General features: G+C 45.0%; 4 protein-coding genes across 5 annotated transcripts in view; 3 read left to right on the top strand and 1 right to left on the bottom strand.

The window, feature by feature from the left end:
- The window catches only part of LOC119330015 (ankyrin-1-like), a 4,943-nt gene extending 3,454 nt beyond the window's left edge, over window positions 1–1,489 (top strand). For both annotated transcript variants that reach the window (XM_037603123.1, XM_037603122.1), the window contains one exon: window positions 1,356–1,489. The gene's annotated coding sequence lies outside the window, so the exon portion shown is untranslated. The remainder of the gene's footprint in view (window positions 1–1,355) is intronic.
- On the top strand, window positions 1,453–2,339 carry LOC119330016 (ankyrin repeat-containing protein At2g01680-like). Its single transcript, XM_037603124.1, has 3 exons — window positions 1,453–1,900; window positions 2,005–2,133; window positions 2,226–2,339. Exons 1-3 carry the CDS (start codon window positions 1,583–1,585, stop codon window positions 2,232–2,234), a joined length of 456 nt encoding a protein of 151 aa, XP_037459021.1. The 5' UTR covers window positions 1,453–1,582; the 3' UTR covers window positions 2,235–2,339.
- A 6,805-nt stretch (window positions 2,340–9,144) lies between these two features.
- Window positions 9,145–11,343, bottom strand: LOC119332947 (protein LYK5-like). The gene has a single exon (XM_037606025.1). The coding sequence runs from the start codon at window positions 11,341–11,343 to the stop codon at window positions 9,418–9,420; it is 1,926 nt and encodes a 641-aa protein (XP_037461922.1). The 3' UTR covers window positions 9,145–9,417.
- A 4,392-nt stretch (window positions 11,344–15,735) lies between these two features.
- Window positions 15,736–16,455, top strand: LOC119328137 (dynein light chain LC6, flagellar outer arm-like). Its single transcript, XM_037601163.1, has 2 exons — window positions 15,736–15,921; window positions 16,013–16,455. The coding sequence occupies exons 1-2, from the start codon at window positions 15,784–15,786 to the stop codon at window positions 16,190–16,192; spliced, it is 318 nt and encodes a 105-aa protein (XP_037457060.1). The 5' UTR covers window positions 15,736–15,783; the 3' UTR covers window positions 16,193–16,455.
- Window positions 16,456–16,800: the final 345 nt, after the last annotated feature.

Raw genomic sequence — 16,800 nt, 5'->3', positions numbered from 1 at the left:
ACGCCCGGTCCTGCCGAGCTCCGATCTGGTGCCTCCATATCTGCACACAAGGCGTCGCCACCCCTCTCTGCTTCCTCCTCCCCACCAATCTGCACTACATATGCATCATCTTCCTCTTCCCCAGTTTCTCCCCTCCCTCTGGTTTCCCCTATTCCTCACTGCTCCAGCCGCCAGCTTCCCCTCTTCCTTCTCGCTAGCTTCTTCTCCGGTCCTTCCCCTCCCCTGCATCTTGTCCTCTCCCTCCCAGCCACCCATAAGCTCCTCTGTTCTGTACTCTGTTTTTTACGGTTCAATTTGTGGCTGCTGCCTAAGTTCTAATTTATTTCAATTAGTGGCTGCTGTCTACTAGTGTGATGCTTACGGGCCTTTCTGTGCTGCCTGCATAGATGTTGCTATAACTATTAATCCCAAGTGAAGTAGTGATTTAAGTTATGTTGTTATGGTCTCGGGTTCCTCTACTTCCCATGCTTTCAAAATTTATTGTACGACAGTAGTATTAGGCCTTGTACAATGCTAGGTGCTTAGAAAAATAAACCGGGTTTTTCTGAAGCACCGGTGCCTATTCCTACAGGAGAGACGCCTAACTAAGCGTCTACCCTGACAAATACGCACCGGTGCTTAAGAAAAGTCTGGTTTATTTCTCTAAGCACCTCCCCTAAGCACCTTGCATTGTACAAGGCCTTGGTAGTTAAGTACTATAGTATTTTTTTAGTAGCTACTGCTGAACTACATGTCGGCTAGTCAAGCACTAATCGTGACTAGTCATGATTAATTTGTCTATGAGTCGGCATTCTGACCACTCGGCTTGACTCGTAATTCTTGCTCCTAGTTAATGTTCGTATTAGCAATAGCAAGCGAGAGCCTTGTATTACACATTACTCCCAATAATTTTCACAGAATTGCACCCCCTTCACATTGTTCTGCTTCTCCCTTTTTCTGTTGTCTGCCGCATAAATATACAAACATCACTCTTTCCGTTGTATTTTGTGCCCCTCTTTATAGTGTTTTACTTACGCTAATAAGAGCGCATGCACCTGGCTGCGCTACATCCTTACTTGGTGTACAATTCCATATTTTGGTCTAATTAATCAAATGTGCAAGATGTGGGGTTTATGTAGATTACAAAACTTGGTAACACAGTGGAATGAGTTTATATCTAATTTGGTATTTCAGTATATAATAAGTGTCCATGGATAGCTGACAAGATTCGATATATATACAATGAGGTTACCCTATGAAAGACTATTGAGACGATATTGATATTTTTATTTAGCTTGCCGATTATAATTTAGTGTCGTCTAGATAGTAGTTGTTGTTCTCACCTTGATTAACTTGAAAGAAATATCTATTTGCAGAGCTTACTAAAAAGGTCTTGGAATGGAACAGTGATCTCACTACACAAACAGATGAAAGCCGGAGTACACCTCTCCATTTTGCTGCAGCTCTGTTAGGGCAAAGTCTCCAAGGAAGTGTATGCTGCCAAGTATTGGAAGCTAACTCAGCTGCATTGTATCAATCAGACCACAATGGATTATTTCCAATACACGTTGCTGCCTCTGTTGGTGAAAGAGGGACAATCATCATGTTTCTTAACAAGTCCCCAACCAGCGCCGGTTTGCGCGACAGCATGGGAAGGACATTCCTTCATGTAGCTGCTGAGAAAAAGAAAGTCAGGATAGTCAGTTTTGTTTGCAGAAATCGATCGCTCTCATCGATTCTGAATATGCAGGATAATGATGGAAACACTGCACTACACCTAGCTATCCAGACAGGGAGTCTTCCAATGTTTTGTGCTTTGTTAGGTAATCGGCAAATACGTTTAAACTTACCAAATAAGAAACAGCAAACTGCTCTAGATATGTCACAGTATAAGATCCCCTCAGGATTTTTTGATGATCAGGTAATGTACTCTACCAGTTTATTTTTAAGCACTGCCCTTGATGCGAAAGAAATCAATGGAGATTTGTGTGGTTTGGCTTCACCTATTTCTCTTTCTTTTTGCAGAACAGTGAAGCCAGGATACACTTTGCACTTAAAGTCGTTAGTGCTAGGAGTGGTGGCTGTCGCCAGGATCACTTTGAAGAAAACTACAATGACCAGCTAAAACATTATGAAAAAGAAGAATTAGCAAAGGTGAAAGATTCAACACAAACATTGTGTATTGCTGTAGTGCTAATTGCAACTATGACGTTTGGTGCTACTTTTGCCCTTCCTGGAGGTTACAGAGCCGATGAGCATACCAATGGAGGCACGCCTACACTTTCCGGGAGTTATGCTTTTGATGCATTCATAATAGCGAGCACACTCTCTTTCATCTTGTCTGCGATGGCTATAGTAGGTCTCATATATTCTGGATACTACTCACACAGTCGCAAAATTTTCTTACTCGTAGCCTTGTATTTTGGAGCAACATCAGTCACATGTTTCACAGCAGCTTTTGCACTAGGCTTATACATGGTGCTAGCGCCAGTTGCTCATAAGTCTGCTGTCACTATCTGTGTCATTATCCCCTTTGTTGTTCTATGCAACAAAATTGAATTTTTGGTAAAGTGGGTTCTTCTGGCCCATCATTATGTACTCGAATTGGGCTAATTCGCACATTGGTAATATTAGCAACAAAAATCCTTTGCAACCTGCTGATGGAATTTTGGCCCATCATATTCATATTTGTTTGGGCCACATATATAAGGAACTAGGCTTATAAATGGAACTGCTGATACAAACTATTAGCACCCATGACTACTTGAAGATGCATCAAATGGAGAATTTTTCGGTCAAGGTGTTTTCGCCTAACCGTTGGGTATTTAGGATTTACTGTGCTTTTCTTATAAGAATATTTAATTATTTTTAAGTGTTGTGTCCTGATGTACCTTTATGTTCAAGAGTTTGTGCTCATCATCATGTAAACACTGATTTCCAGTGCTATATACAACTTCTTTGAAATGTGCAATTGGTTTTGATTTTCTGTGTATATCTCGTATTTTTGTATGTAAAACTGAGTGTAGGAAGCCAAATCCACGCGCAAATATCTTTCTGACCTAGCTACGGTGGGTAAATGTATTACAGGACTATTCTTCTGGTACTTGCCTCTGAAGTGTCAGCACACTGCTTTGCTACCTTAATGAAATTATTATGATGGATTTGGGAATTGGTTGTTCTCGTAGATGGAGTTTCATGAGAATATCCAATGATTTGTCAGTGGCTTTTGTAGGACATAACTTTACACAATTATTGCCTAATGTTGCGCTAGAAGGTTTATGCACCATATTGATGAGAAAGGATGCATGATGGTTTTTTAAGCATGTAACAAACATGGTTAAGTTGAGTCAGGGCAAAGTTGTTTCTTGAATATGGTCGTTGCAATTCATTAGTCGTGAATGCCATCCTAATAGGTGGCATGAGAGAGAAATGAAGTGAAAGCGAGCGCTCCACAACATCACATAAGTCATAGCACTCCTTGTAGGAAATTGCATGTGCATCACTTGTCATGTTTATGTTACCTAGTGCAGATAGCATGGTTAGTTGCTTCAGTGGTATCCGATATGTGAACAAGAAACTTCATCATGCTTGTATTTGATTGTTTGTCTCACAAATTAGAGTGTGCCCCCCGTTTTGGTAATGTGTGCAATACCGTGTTTCTAAAGTAAGTGTCAATAGAAAATTAACACATGACATTGCGAAGATGGAAGTTCATCACAGGAGCTGGCAAATTTACTTGATGTTGTCGACGGTTTCACTATAGGATAGTTAAATATTCTTGTTCTAGATAGATGATATACCAGAATAGTTTAAGATTTGTATGCTGGCCAATGAACGAAGAAACAGTGTCATCCTTTCCTTTTTCCACTTTGGTAAGATGATGCAGTGGGAATCTATTTAAGTATCCATATATCCAGCTATGTAGATATAATCTTGAAGATGAGCACCTACGAGAGACGCACGTCGGAGGACACAAATCATATACAGAAGCATGTTAAGATTGAAGATTAACTAGTTGATTGTACGCTGAAAGTATCTTGTGAAGCAGTCATGGGCTATGATAAAAAGTAAGACCACTGAAAATGTCTCTTGACGAGATTAGAATGAGAAGAAATAATGGCCTTTGCAAGCTTGAAACATTTGTGTACTTGCCCTCCAATGTTCGCATTTACTTCTTGATCTGAACAGTTTTGCGAGAGCGGAGTTAGTTGGTGAGAGGCCAGATCAACTTATGACTGCACTCTTGAGTTGTTGGAGGAGAAAATAGTGCTTCATGGTATCATCACACGTTCTATATATTCACTAGTTGTCACGTTATTTCCAGTTGAGAGTGTACTTATACGATCGTCCCGCCACAGTTTGTCACTTGCTCTGGTGAAATCATTGTACTGTCGTAGATTGTAGGATTAGGAGACGTTGGGATCAGTGGCGGAGCCAAGGGGGGGCGAGCAGGGGCCTGGCCCCCCCTAACGATCGACATTTTATTAAGAGGCTACGAGTAATTAGCTACTGGGCTGAGAAATATACGTACTATGGCCCCCCTCAACCCAAACCGAGGTTATGAAAAAATCTGGGGGAAAGGCCCATAAAAAAGCCCACTGGTTGCCGTAGTACTTGGCCCCTGGCGTTAACCTAAATCAAGCCAAGCCTCGAGCGTGATTAACCTGAAGCGATTAGCGCTGCCGGCGGCCGCTGCCTCGTGCCCTCACTACTCGCGAAGTCAATTAAAATCAGTAGATACATGCTTCTGAACTGGCGAATCATACAGATCCCCCAGCTCTGTGAATTATCTAGCTGTTCAGCCACAAGGTTAGTACTATTGAGAACTACTGTATCTACTAATCCCTCTCAACTTTAATCTTATACATTTTCAAGTTGTCATTTGGTGCTAATTCATTTTATTTTATTTGCACTGTTTGATTTGTGATGCGGTCATGAAGAGAAAAGGGCTGCAAACACCATAAAGACTAATTTCCTTTTATACTTAGTATGTTGTTTCGAGTTCTCCACCTAGTAATGTTGTTAATGTGGCTAATGTGCAATTTTTACCAATCTCAGTTCAATGAGGATGACCTGCTTGGATAATCTATATTGACAGGAAATTGCTAGCAACTAGGTTAACTACTCATGAAATCATCAATATTTTTGATCTTATTGACAATTGTAGGGGCAAATTTAAACCAATACAAATGTAAATATATTTTAATAAGTTTTGCTAAAGTACATCTAGATGTGTCCTAAGTATTAAAAATCTAGGTCCTTTGACATTGATTATTTTTTATGCAGAGATTAGTACGAGTATTTCTTTTTTTCCTTTTTTATATTTGTTGAATCACTTACATGTGCAATAACTAAGGCATATATAGATATACCATAGACAGACCTTATTTTAGCTGTGTTGAAGCAACACAATATTGTAGTATTACCGTACTTATTTTTCCACAGTGAGTATTTTCCTTTAATCAATATGACTTGGCCCCCCCTATATCCAAATCCTGGCTCCGCCCCTGGTTGGGATCATGCACTCTGGTAAAGAATTAGTAGAAACAAGTTGGCGAATTGGACAGGGCTCTGTCTGCTGGGCGAAGAGCTTGAGCAATCCCTCCCATGATCCACACATCTATTGCTTTTACAATTTTCATATTTGGGACATTGCAACCGAGCATCCTTAGCTCCTCTCACGTATTCAGTTAATTCAGCTGTCAGATTGAATCTCTATCATTCCTAGCTGTTGATGCATGTTAATACCTTTATTTTCGCTCAGTGGGATTGGCTATTCTGGTGAGAGAGAAAATCGGATTATGTTTGTTTATTGAGCCTTGTACAATCTATCTCTGGCAACCTTGCAAATATTAAAACAAGATTAATAATCACATGGAAGATTCAAAGAATTTAATATGGTGTCAATATTTTTTTTAACTCTTATAAATATTTGAAGGAGATCATGTAATAGTTTCAGAGACATGGTAGTTTCATATAATTTGGTCTTATTCCAGAATAGATGACCTTTAGCACGCCTGGCTAAGTGAGCAGCACCGATCCCATGTGTTAACACGCTTCTGTGTAGAGACCCACGATTTAAATTGCTAACTATTGCACTTTGTAATGCTATCCTACCTACGGCCGTGAGCTATTGCACATTGTACAACTATAGTAGGAGATAGTCGACCTGGAGTATTTGCACCTGAGCTCAAATGCTCCCAGTGAACAATAAAATTGGGAAAATAGAACAAACAATTCTGATTTCTTTTGTGACAACTTTGACAAATTTTCTATGTGCTTGCCAAAATTCATCATGAATGAACATTCCTGGAAGTCATGGCAAAAAAAATCAATACTCCAAAAATGCTTTTTTTGAAAGCATTTTGCATTTTGGAGTATTGGTTTTTTTTCCATGACTTGCATGAATGTCATTTCGTGATGAAGATTTTCAAGCATAGAAAAGTTTTGTCAAAGGTTACCACAAAAAAAAGTTCAGATTTTTTTATTTTTTTATTTTCTTTCAGTTTTACTGTTAGCCCGAGCTCATTTGAGCTCGGGAGTGGAAGAACACTTCCAGAGATAGTCTCCTTATTTGGCATAGCTCGTCATTAGCTATGGTTAAACCTCGTAAGTGCACATGAGACAAAAAAAAACCTGTAATAATTGGGTAAGTTACCCCAAAACGGCCACGTATAAGTAAATAACATGGAAAAATAGAAACCATAATAGACTAGGTCGGTACTTTATCTTGGAGCTTGGTTGGCCGGTGACTACATCATGATGACTCTAACCAACACTCACGATGTCCCAGCCAAACAATAAAATAAATCATCTATTCATCCGTCAATTAGTTGATGGATGGATTGAATTTAGTCCTTCCATGGCGGGTGATATTCTGTTAGGCATTTACTTTTATTTTTGTACTTTTAAAATCGTATTGTAAATAGTTACCGTGATAGCTCACAGTAGCTGACATAGCCATAGCTCGAACTACATCACGAAGCCGCAAAAACGTGATCTAAAACCTTGAGCGAGACCACAAGACGGCTTCAAAGAGTGGTGAGAGGATTTACTCATGGGAAAGGATCTAACGGTTTCATTATAGGATAGTTAAATATCCTTTTTTAAATAGATGCTAGAGTAGTTTAAGATTCATATGGTGACCAATGAACAAAGAAGAAGTGTCATCCTTTCATTTTTGCTACGGTGCGATGTTATTTAAGTATTAATGTATTCAGCTATGTAGATATAATCTTGAAGATGAGCACCTATGAGAGACACACATTGGAAGACACAAGTCATATATAGAAGCAGGTCAAGATTGAAGATTCATTGGGTGAATGTATGCTGAAAGTATCTGGTGAAGAAGTCATGGACTACGATAAACAGAGGACCACTGAAATATCTTTTGACGAGATTAGAATGAGGGGAAATAATGGCCTTTGCAATCTTGAAGTATTTGTGCACTTGCCCTCAAATGTTAGCATTTACTTCTTGATCTGAACAGTTTTGCGGGAGCGGAGTTAGTTGGTGAGAGGCCGGATCAACTTATAACTGCACTCTTGAGTTGTTGGAGGAGAAAATAGTGCTTCATGGTGTCATCACACGTTCTATATATTCACTAGTTCTCACGTTATTGCCAGCTGAGAGTGTACTTATACGATCGTCCCACCACAGTTTGGCAGTTGCTCTGGTGAAATCATTGTACTATAGTAGATTGTAGGATTAGGAGACGTTGGGATCATGCAATCCAACCGCAGTAAGGTCTTTCGTATAGGATTAGTAGAGAGAAGTTGGCGAGTTAGATAGGGCTCTGGCTGCTGAACGAAGAGCTTGAGCAATCACTACCATGATCCACATCTACTGCTTTTATAATTTACATCTTTGGGACATTGCAACCGGGCAGCCTTAGCTCCTCTCACATATTCAGCTACTTCTGATGTCAGAATGCACGTCTTAGTCATTCCTAGCTGTTGTTGCATGTTTATACATTTGTTTTCGCTTAGTGTGAGGGTGGCTGTTCGGGTGAGAAAAAAACGGACTATGTTTGTTTACCGAGCCTTGTAAAATCTATCTCTCGCAACCTTGCAAATGTCAAAACAAGATTGAAATTTACATGCAAGTTTTTCAGACCAATTTAATATGGTGTCAATCTTATAAATATTTGAAGGAGTGCATGTAATTTACATAGGTGTTTTTTTTTCTAGAGACGTGGTAGAGCTCTTGCATACTAGGATATCAGCAACCAGTTTGGTCTTATTCCAGAATAGATCACCTTTAGCACGCCTTGCTAACTAGAGCAGCACTGATCCCATGTCTTAACGCACTTCTGTGTCGAGACCAACGATTTAAATTGCTAGCTATTGCACTTTGTGCCGCTGTCCTAGCTACTACCGCTAGCTATTGCACTTTGTATTGCTATCCTAACTATGACAGCTATAGCGGCAGATAAGTCTCCTTATTTGGCACAGCTCGTCATTCCCTATGGTTAAACCTCATAAGTGCACATGAGACAAAAAAGTATGTTTTTGGTCCCTCAAATTCTCACTAAGTATAGACTTGGTCCCTCAATATTTTTTGGTATACATTTGGTCCCTCAAGTCTTAAAACCGGATAAGTTTGGTCCTAAACCAGATTTTGATCACATTGACCGGGTTTGACTTCCACAAAACCGCATGGTGAACGGTAAATTTGAAAAAAAACATTACAAAAATCTGAATTTTTTTGGGATCCAATATGCTTACATGCGCAAGGTGCGACCAACTTTTCGTGCTCTTTTGACACTCAAGGAGCTCAAAAAGTTTCAGATTTTTTTTGAATTTACTATTCATCAGGCAGATATTTTAAATTTTTTCCCACGAGCTCCTCGAGAGCCAAAAGAGCGCGAAATTTTGTTGGCATCTTGCGCATGTAAGCATATTCGACCCCAAAAAATTTCAGATTTTTTTAATGTTTCTTTTTTGAATTTACCGTTCACCATGCGGTTTTGTGGCGGTCAAAACCGGTCAACGTGCTCAAAATCTGGTTTAGGACCAAACTTATCCGGTTTTAAGACTTGAGGGACCAAATGTATACCAAAAAATATTGAGGGATCAAGTTTATACTTTGTGGGAACTTGAGGGACCAAAAACATACTTTTCTCTTTTTTTATTGATGGATGGATTTACTCACACCAGTTGCAGCATCAGTTATCATTGCATGCAAAACTGTCGCAACATTTTTCATGGCCGTTCGCAGCATCTAGGTGCCGCTAGCAGCAAAACAACTACTGTGACGTCTCTCATTTGAGACTGAGTTTTAGACACACCTGTGGACGTTTGTTTTATTTGATTGATGATGGTGCTAGCAACACAAGTCTATAGGATGCGTACGCCGACGGTGACCTGCTCTGTAATATGCGCTACTAATGTGGACTTATTGTTCCCGAGCAGGACAGTAGGTGGAGATCCGGTGGCCTCAGGGTCCAATTGTACTGTACATCCCCGACAGCGAAAGGAGCACCTTGGCCATGGGCGGCCGCGCCCGGGGCTCCCGAGCCACGCACCTCAACGCCAACGCGAGCATGGCGACCGCCACATCCAACGGGTACTGCCCGCCCAGCCGGCCGTCGATGAACGCCGTCACCCTGTCCAGCAGGTCGTCCTTGGCGCCGTCGCCGTCTCCCAGCCGGCCCAGCCCTTCCGCCTCCTCCCAAAGCAGCACCACCTTCCCGTCGTTGTCCGGTGCCACCGCCGCCTCCTTCCCTGACAAGAGCTCAAGCAGGACGACGCCGAACGCGAACACGTCGAGCTGGGGGCCGATCAGCCCGTGCTCCAGGTACTCGGGCGCTAGGTAACCCTGCGTGCCCACCACGTTCCGGGACATCCACAGGCCGATGTCATCGTCGTCGGCGTCGACGGTGATCGCGCGCGCGAGGCCGAAGTTTGAGAGCTTGGCGCGGAAGCACGCGTCGAGGAGGATGTTGCTGCTCTTGAGGTTCCTGTGCACGTAGGGAGGGTCGGTGTAGTTATGCAGGTAGTTGAGCCCGCCTGCCACGTCCAGCGCCACCTGCACGCGCTGGCTCCATCCGAGCACCTCGCCGCCGTTGAAGCGCAGCCAGTCGCTGAGCGCACCGTTCTCGGCGAACTCCAACACCATGTACGTGTTGCCGCCGTGCATGCAGAGGCCCGACAGGCAGATGAGGCTCGAGTGGTTGAGGCGCCCCAGGACGCTAACCTCGGTCTCAGCGCCCATGTCGTCACCGGGCACGCGCTTCACGGCCGCGGCGCCGCCGTTGATCACCGCGCGGTAGACCGACGAGTTCCCGAGACGCTGCTCCTCCGAGAAACCTGATGTCGCCCTCTCTAGATCCCCGTAGTCGTGCACGGTCAGCGACCACACCGCCTCGCGCACGTCCACTGCCTCCACCGTCGGCCACATCAAAGCTCCCTTCGCCGGAGCCTGCCATGGGGCGGTCTTCGTGTTTCGGTCGCCGTGTCGGCAGCACCGACGCCATAGCAAGAAGAGAGCAAGCACGGCACCCAAAGCAAGAGCGCTGCATCCAGCACCAACGCCGACGGTGATCCACCACCTGCTGGATTCACTGGAACTGGCCGTCGGGACCAAATCAGATGCCGGTGCTGGTGGCGCTGCCGGAGGCGCCGGCAAGACTACCGGTATTTGAGACGTGGGCGGGTCCTTGAGCGGAACGAGCATGGTGGTGAACGGGTACACGGTGGTGTCGTCGGTGATGCCGTTGGCATGAAGCAGGGCCTGGTAGTCCGCGCCGAAGCGCTGAGCGACGGTGAACGCGTTGTCGTCCCAGTCAAGGACGTAGGTGACGAGGTACCTCACCCCGGCCGCGGCCTGCGCGGCGGACGGGCACGCGCAGCGGAGCGGCACGGTGAGCGCGACGCCGGGGTGGATGTCGCTGTCGCGCACGGGGTTCTGGGCCATGAGCGCCTGGCAGGTGGAGAGCCCCTGGTACGTGTCGTCGGCGATGGAGAAGTAGGTCTCGTCGACGAACTGGACGGCGTAGGCGGCGTCGTGCTGGTAGCGGCCGGCGGCCGTGCAGGCGCAGGGGACGGGGACGAGGAGCAGGGTGTTGTTCCGGACCGGGGCGGCGACGGGCACGTGGTTGGCCGCGGCGATGGCGGGCGCGCTGGCGTTGAGGAGGAAGGCGACGGTGATGGGGGAGCCGTAGCTGGGCAGGTCGGAGCGGAAGACCAGGTAGGTGTCGCATGCCGGCGGGGAGCTGGAGGTGTTGGTGCAGGTGTAGCCGAGGACGGAGCTGCCGTTGTTGGCGTAGCAGTCGGACTGCGCGTTGGCTTGGTACTCCTGCTGCGCCGCCGCGAGCGGGATCAGCGCCAGCGCGAGGAGGACGTGGTGGACGGTGATGGCCATTGCCCCGGAGATGGGGCATGGTCAAGCTTACTTGTAGCTGTCAATGGCAATGGTCACCACGTACTCAGTCAAGTGTGATGAGGACGACTTTTCCAACCACAAGAGGTCAGCTGCCCGGACAAGACAAGGAGGCCCCCACCCACTTTCAGTTGGGTGGGCCCAGCAACGTCAGCATCCTGCGTGGCGTCGTGCCAAGTCTTGAGAAAGAGTACACACGATCTTGCTCGTTGACGCTGACGAAAACACACCCGCACACACGCGAACGCTCCACACGAACGTTGTATTTGGTGACAACAATCCTACACCTACGTAACGTGGTTACGTAGTCTTACTTAAACTTCACAATCTAATTCTCTCGCCCAGTGATTTTCGCGGGGTGGGGACCCGCCGGCCATTTTCTCTTCCAATCCATTCACACCAACACGTAAGTTTACCTACAATATGTACCTACGTGAAGCAAAGCCTAATTTTTTCTAAACACGCGCAAACGCTCATGTATACACGCACACTCAAGCCTATAAACGCACACACGCACATCCTACATTTATGAACACATTCGAGAGACCGAGTCGGCACATCATCTTGAATCCTGGTGGATTGGTTCTAACACGAGGAGCCTAACCATCTGAGCTACTCCCTCCGTTCCGAACTACTTGTCGTAGGTATGGATATGTATCTAGATGTATTTTAGTTCTACATACATCCATTTCTGTGACGAGTAATTTGGAATGAAGGGAGTACGTCTAAATTAGCGTGTGTCTGATGTTGAGATTCATGGTATGTCGTCTCTGTTATACAATTTTCAACTTTGTTCCAGATTGTTGTGTTATGTTTTTTTCTTGTTTCAAAGTATATTATGATACATTTTAAACAAGAAAAAAAAATCTGACATGATATAGTATAGTACTCTGAAACAATATATTTTTGAAAAAGGCTAGCACTCAACCGATTGTTTTCTGATTGATTTCTGTCGCGCCATCCGTCGCCTAGCGCGCATTACGTGTGTCCCTATGGGAGCTCATATGGGATTGCAACATTGCCCATGTTGCAAAGGACGGGGCAGCGCGAGGCGCGCGTGACGCGTGTCTCTTGTGAGCTTACCTAGGATTTGCAACATGGCCCATGTTGGAGTCGCAACACTGGATAGGACAGGGGCAACAACACATAGACCACGTTGCAATGAAAATGTTTTTTATTTGATGGAGCACAACATTGTTCGTGTTGGGAGAAGCCTCAAGCGCAACATGAGCCACATTGCAAATGGCTGAGGCACACGGTTGTTGTAGAAGAGAGATTGGACGGCTGTCTAGCGTGCCATCCAATGGATGTCAAGGCGGCTGACGCGATCCAATTATATTGGCGGAGCATCACCCGATATTTTTTGCCAAAAAATATAGCATGGATCCAAAGAAGCGATAGTGAGGTGATACATGCAAAGGGTAGAAAACATTCCCTATCATGGGGAAGTAACAATGATGATTGATGTTCCCTAGATCGGCTACTTTTAAAAAGAAAGTCCTCCATGCGGCGATTTAGCTTTCTTCGTCATGTTTCTTTCGATGCAGTTGCTTACTCTCAAGCAATTGAAAATTTTCTAGTATTTCAATCGATTTTTGTAGGGAGAACAACGCATGGCGACCGTGAGCCCTGAATGAGCGGAGGCCAGCGATGCCTCGGCTTACCGCAACGTCGACGACGGTAGCGAGTTGGAGGCTTAAATTTTAGGGTGGCGTGAGAGGTCATCGCAGTGCTGGAGAATAGCGGCGACAGTTGAGGGGTGTTAGAGTGATGGTCGGTGGTGAAAGCAACACAACGGATGGTGGCTCGAGCAAGAGGGGCAACGAGGCGTACGTGAGTGGCAGGCACATGTGATGTGGTCGGTGCTTAGCATTAATGAAGGAAGAAGAAGGTGGAGAAAGAAAGCACTGCAACACAATCCGACAGTTGAAAGCAAAGTGACACAATCATAAAAAATTCAATTGCCTCATAGATAAGTTGTCCTTGTTATATACTCTACATGGCATACTAATTCCTAGTTTTTAGTGTCATCAAAAGTACAGAAACGCCTTGTAGTACAAACCCTAGCTGCCGCCAAAGGTCTTCTCCATGCTGTCGCCTCGGCCCCATCCGGCGGCCTCGGCGACGACAAGAGGAGTGAGAATCTGTCCATTTCATTTTTTCCTTGCCTTAGGCTATCTTTCCATGGCAGCATCGACGAGGAGGTGGCAACAATGTCATGTTTGAATAAGGTCTTTTTGGTCTCTCCCTATCTCGACGATGTCTGATCGAGTGGCAACGAAGGGCATGTGAGAGTTTGTGCCTTTAGATCTGTTGGTTTTATTTGGATCTTGGCAGTTGATGTGTCTATCAAGGAGCACTAGTAGAAAAGGGGGCGAAGGTCCAGGCTGGGTCAGCCCATTAGTCCCGGTTCAGTCACGAACCGGGACTAATGTGAGCATTGGTCCCGGTTCGTGCGGCTAAGGCATTAGTCCCGGTTCACCTGAGCCCTTTAGTCCCGGTTTGTGGCACGAACCGGGACTAAAGGGTGTGATGCCCTTCAGTCCCGGTTTGTGTCTCAAACCGGGACTAAAGATTAGACCTTTAGTCCCGGTTTGAGACACAAACCGTGACTAAAGGGTGCAATGCCCTTTAGTCCCGGTTTGTGTCTCAAACCGGGACTAAAGGTCCTATTTTCAAACTCTGCCCCCCCCCCCCTTGGATCGCCTTTTTTGTTTCGAAAAAATCAAAAGAAAATGATAAAAACTTCAAAAAGTAAAATCCTTCGAGAGGTAGTTATATTACTACATCTACTAGTTAGGAAAATTTAAAAACTTAAATTTGGACATGTTTTTTCAAAAAATGTAGGGAAAATGTAAAACGGCTATACTAAAAGGAAAAAAAGTTATGCTCAAATTTCAGTTTTTTTTTGAATTTTTGTTAAATATGGTCAAACTACTTATTCAAGAAGTATTAGTGTTACTAAATAATTATTCAAGAATAATAGTGTTACTAAATAATTATTTCAGTTTTTTTTGAATTTTGGTCAAATATGGTCAAACTGTGGTCAAACAATGGTCAAACTACTTATTCAAGAAATATTAGTGTTACTAAATAATTATTTCAGTTTTTTTGAATTTTGGTCAAATCTGTTCAAACTATGGTCAAATTGTGGTCAAACTAGGGTCAAACTGTGGTCAAACTACTTATTCAAGAAATATTAGTGTTACTAAATAATTATTGTTTTTTAGAACAATAGTTTCAAACTCAAACAGTGAAATGTGTGACTTCATGCTCAAGCTAAATTCCTGAGGGTTAATAGGATTGACATCTTACTATTGTCAGGAAAACAACAAGTACAGACTTGGAAACGAGGGAAAATAGAACTCGAAAGTTAAGCATGCTCAGGCTGAAGTAGTGAGAGGATGGGTGACCGTTCGGGAAGTTAAATGATTTGGAATGATGAGGGGTGATTAGAGATTAAAGATTAAATTGAGCAGTGATGAGGGGTGATTAGAGATTAGAGGTTAAAATAATTCAGAAATTTGAAATTCAGAAAAAATAAATAAAAAAAATCATAAAATTTCCTATAGTACCGGTTGATGTTACCAATCAGGACTAAAGATGGACCTCCAGGCAGCGGCCACGTGGAGGGCCTTTAGACTAAAGGGGAGGCTTTAGTACCGACCCTTTAGTCCCGGTTCCAGAACCGGGACTAAAGGCCCTTTTTCTACTAGTGGAGAACAATTGGATGGCTTTGGTTCAACGACTTCGACATCTTCTTCCATGTTGTTCGCGGGCATGGTCCGGCTTTTCCAACTCTCGGGACCAATGATGATGAATTGCAAGCCATACTAAATAGGATGATGCTCCGACAAATGTTTGTTCGGCGATTTCTAGATTCCGTTTCAAGCGGCGAGTGGCTATTGTAGTTTTTAAAGTCCGGTACAACCAGTGAGCTTGCAGGTGTTCATTTTCTTTACTGTTGGTTAGGTGTAATGTTTAATCTCGGGCGGGTAACAATCAAAATCGGAAGAAGAAAATGAATAATATGATTTTCATTGTATTTTTATTTTTTACTTGTCGTTATGTGTCCGGTTGTCTTTTTATTGTACTGATTATTTTTTATTTTTCTTGATAATTATCAGATTAAAACGTCTCTTAAAGAAAACAATCACATTTTTTTGGGCGACTTCCTCTTAAAAAAATAGAAATACAAGATTCCCTAAAAAGGAGGACCTTCCTGCAAACCCGGAGGTAAAAGCAGCGCAACAGCCACCCACCTCCTCCTCACCGTCTTCCGTCCGTTCCGTTCCTTGAGATTCCTTCCCCCCACTCGCTCAACGTCTCCTCCATTTCCTCCAAGAATCAAGGAAGCGGCCAACCACCACGACCCAGCACCGGGAGGGAGACCTGCCGCCGCCGGGAAGAGAAGAGAAGAGAATGCTGGAGGGCAAGGCGGTGGTGGAGGACACGGACATGCCGGCGCGGATGCAGGCGGCAGCGACGTCGGCCGCCTCCCGCGCGCTCGACCTCTTCGACGTCGACGACTGCCGCGCCATCGCCGGCCACATCAAGACGGTGCGTTCGCTTTCCCGTTCCGCCGTCTCTCCCTCTGTCCATTGATTGGTTCGTCGTCGTCGCTGAGGATCCATCGTTTCCGCGCGTGCAGGAGTTCGACCGGCGGTACGGCGTGGGGTGGCAGTGCGTGGTGGGCGCCAGCTTCGGGTGCTTCTTCACCCACTCCAGCGGCACCTTCATCTACTTCTCCCTCGAGCGCCTCACCTTCCTCCTCTTCAAGGCCGCCGCCGTCTCCGCCGCGGCCTCGTGTGATGCTTCGGCGGTATCTTGATCTGCTCCATGTCCAGTTCCAATCCTGAAGAGTCTCATTCGTCGTCGGCGGCGACGAGGGATTCGGTCGGCCTCGAGACGTGGAAGGGCCTAAGGGCATGCTCTGCTCAACTCGAACGTGCCAGATTTTGTACATAGACCGTGCTCACCAAATTGCAGAATGTTGGCGACCTCCTTGATGTTATCTTCGTTCTAGATTCTGCCGATCTCAACTCGTGAAGGTGCCACATTTCGTTCGTTTGTCCTAACATTCAGTTCAGTTTGTTCCGCCCGAAATTAGGAGATGCAGGATCTGTCCTCAATGTGCGTTTGATCCGATCCCATATATTTTCCTAATCAGTTGTCCTCAATGTTCAAGTTGCCCGTTGCATCTGACTTGATGACCATCCTGTGACCTCTGGTTCGACATCCGATTCATGGCGGGCAGGCGCCGCTGTTGAGCTGTCAGGGAGGATGCATTTGGCCTCAGGCCGCCGGGGCTCCACCTGCTCGGGTGCACGGCAGGTCACCCAGACGTACGTTGGCATCCTATATATACTTGTATTGCTATCACCATCAAATAAACCTCGACACTTCATTCTTCAACAGGAGCACCTAATTAACAGTTGG

The sequence above is a fragment of the Triticum dicoccoides genome, chromosome 7A (assembly GCF_002162155.2).
Source record: "Triticum dicoccoides isolate Atlit2015 ecotype Zavitan chromosome 7A, WEW_v2.0, whole genome shotgun sequence".
NCBI lineage: Eukaryota > Viridiplantae > Streptophyta > Magnoliopsida > Poales > Poaceae > Triticum > Triticum dicoccoides.
This window is presented reverse-complemented; position numbering and strand designations above follow the sequence as displayed.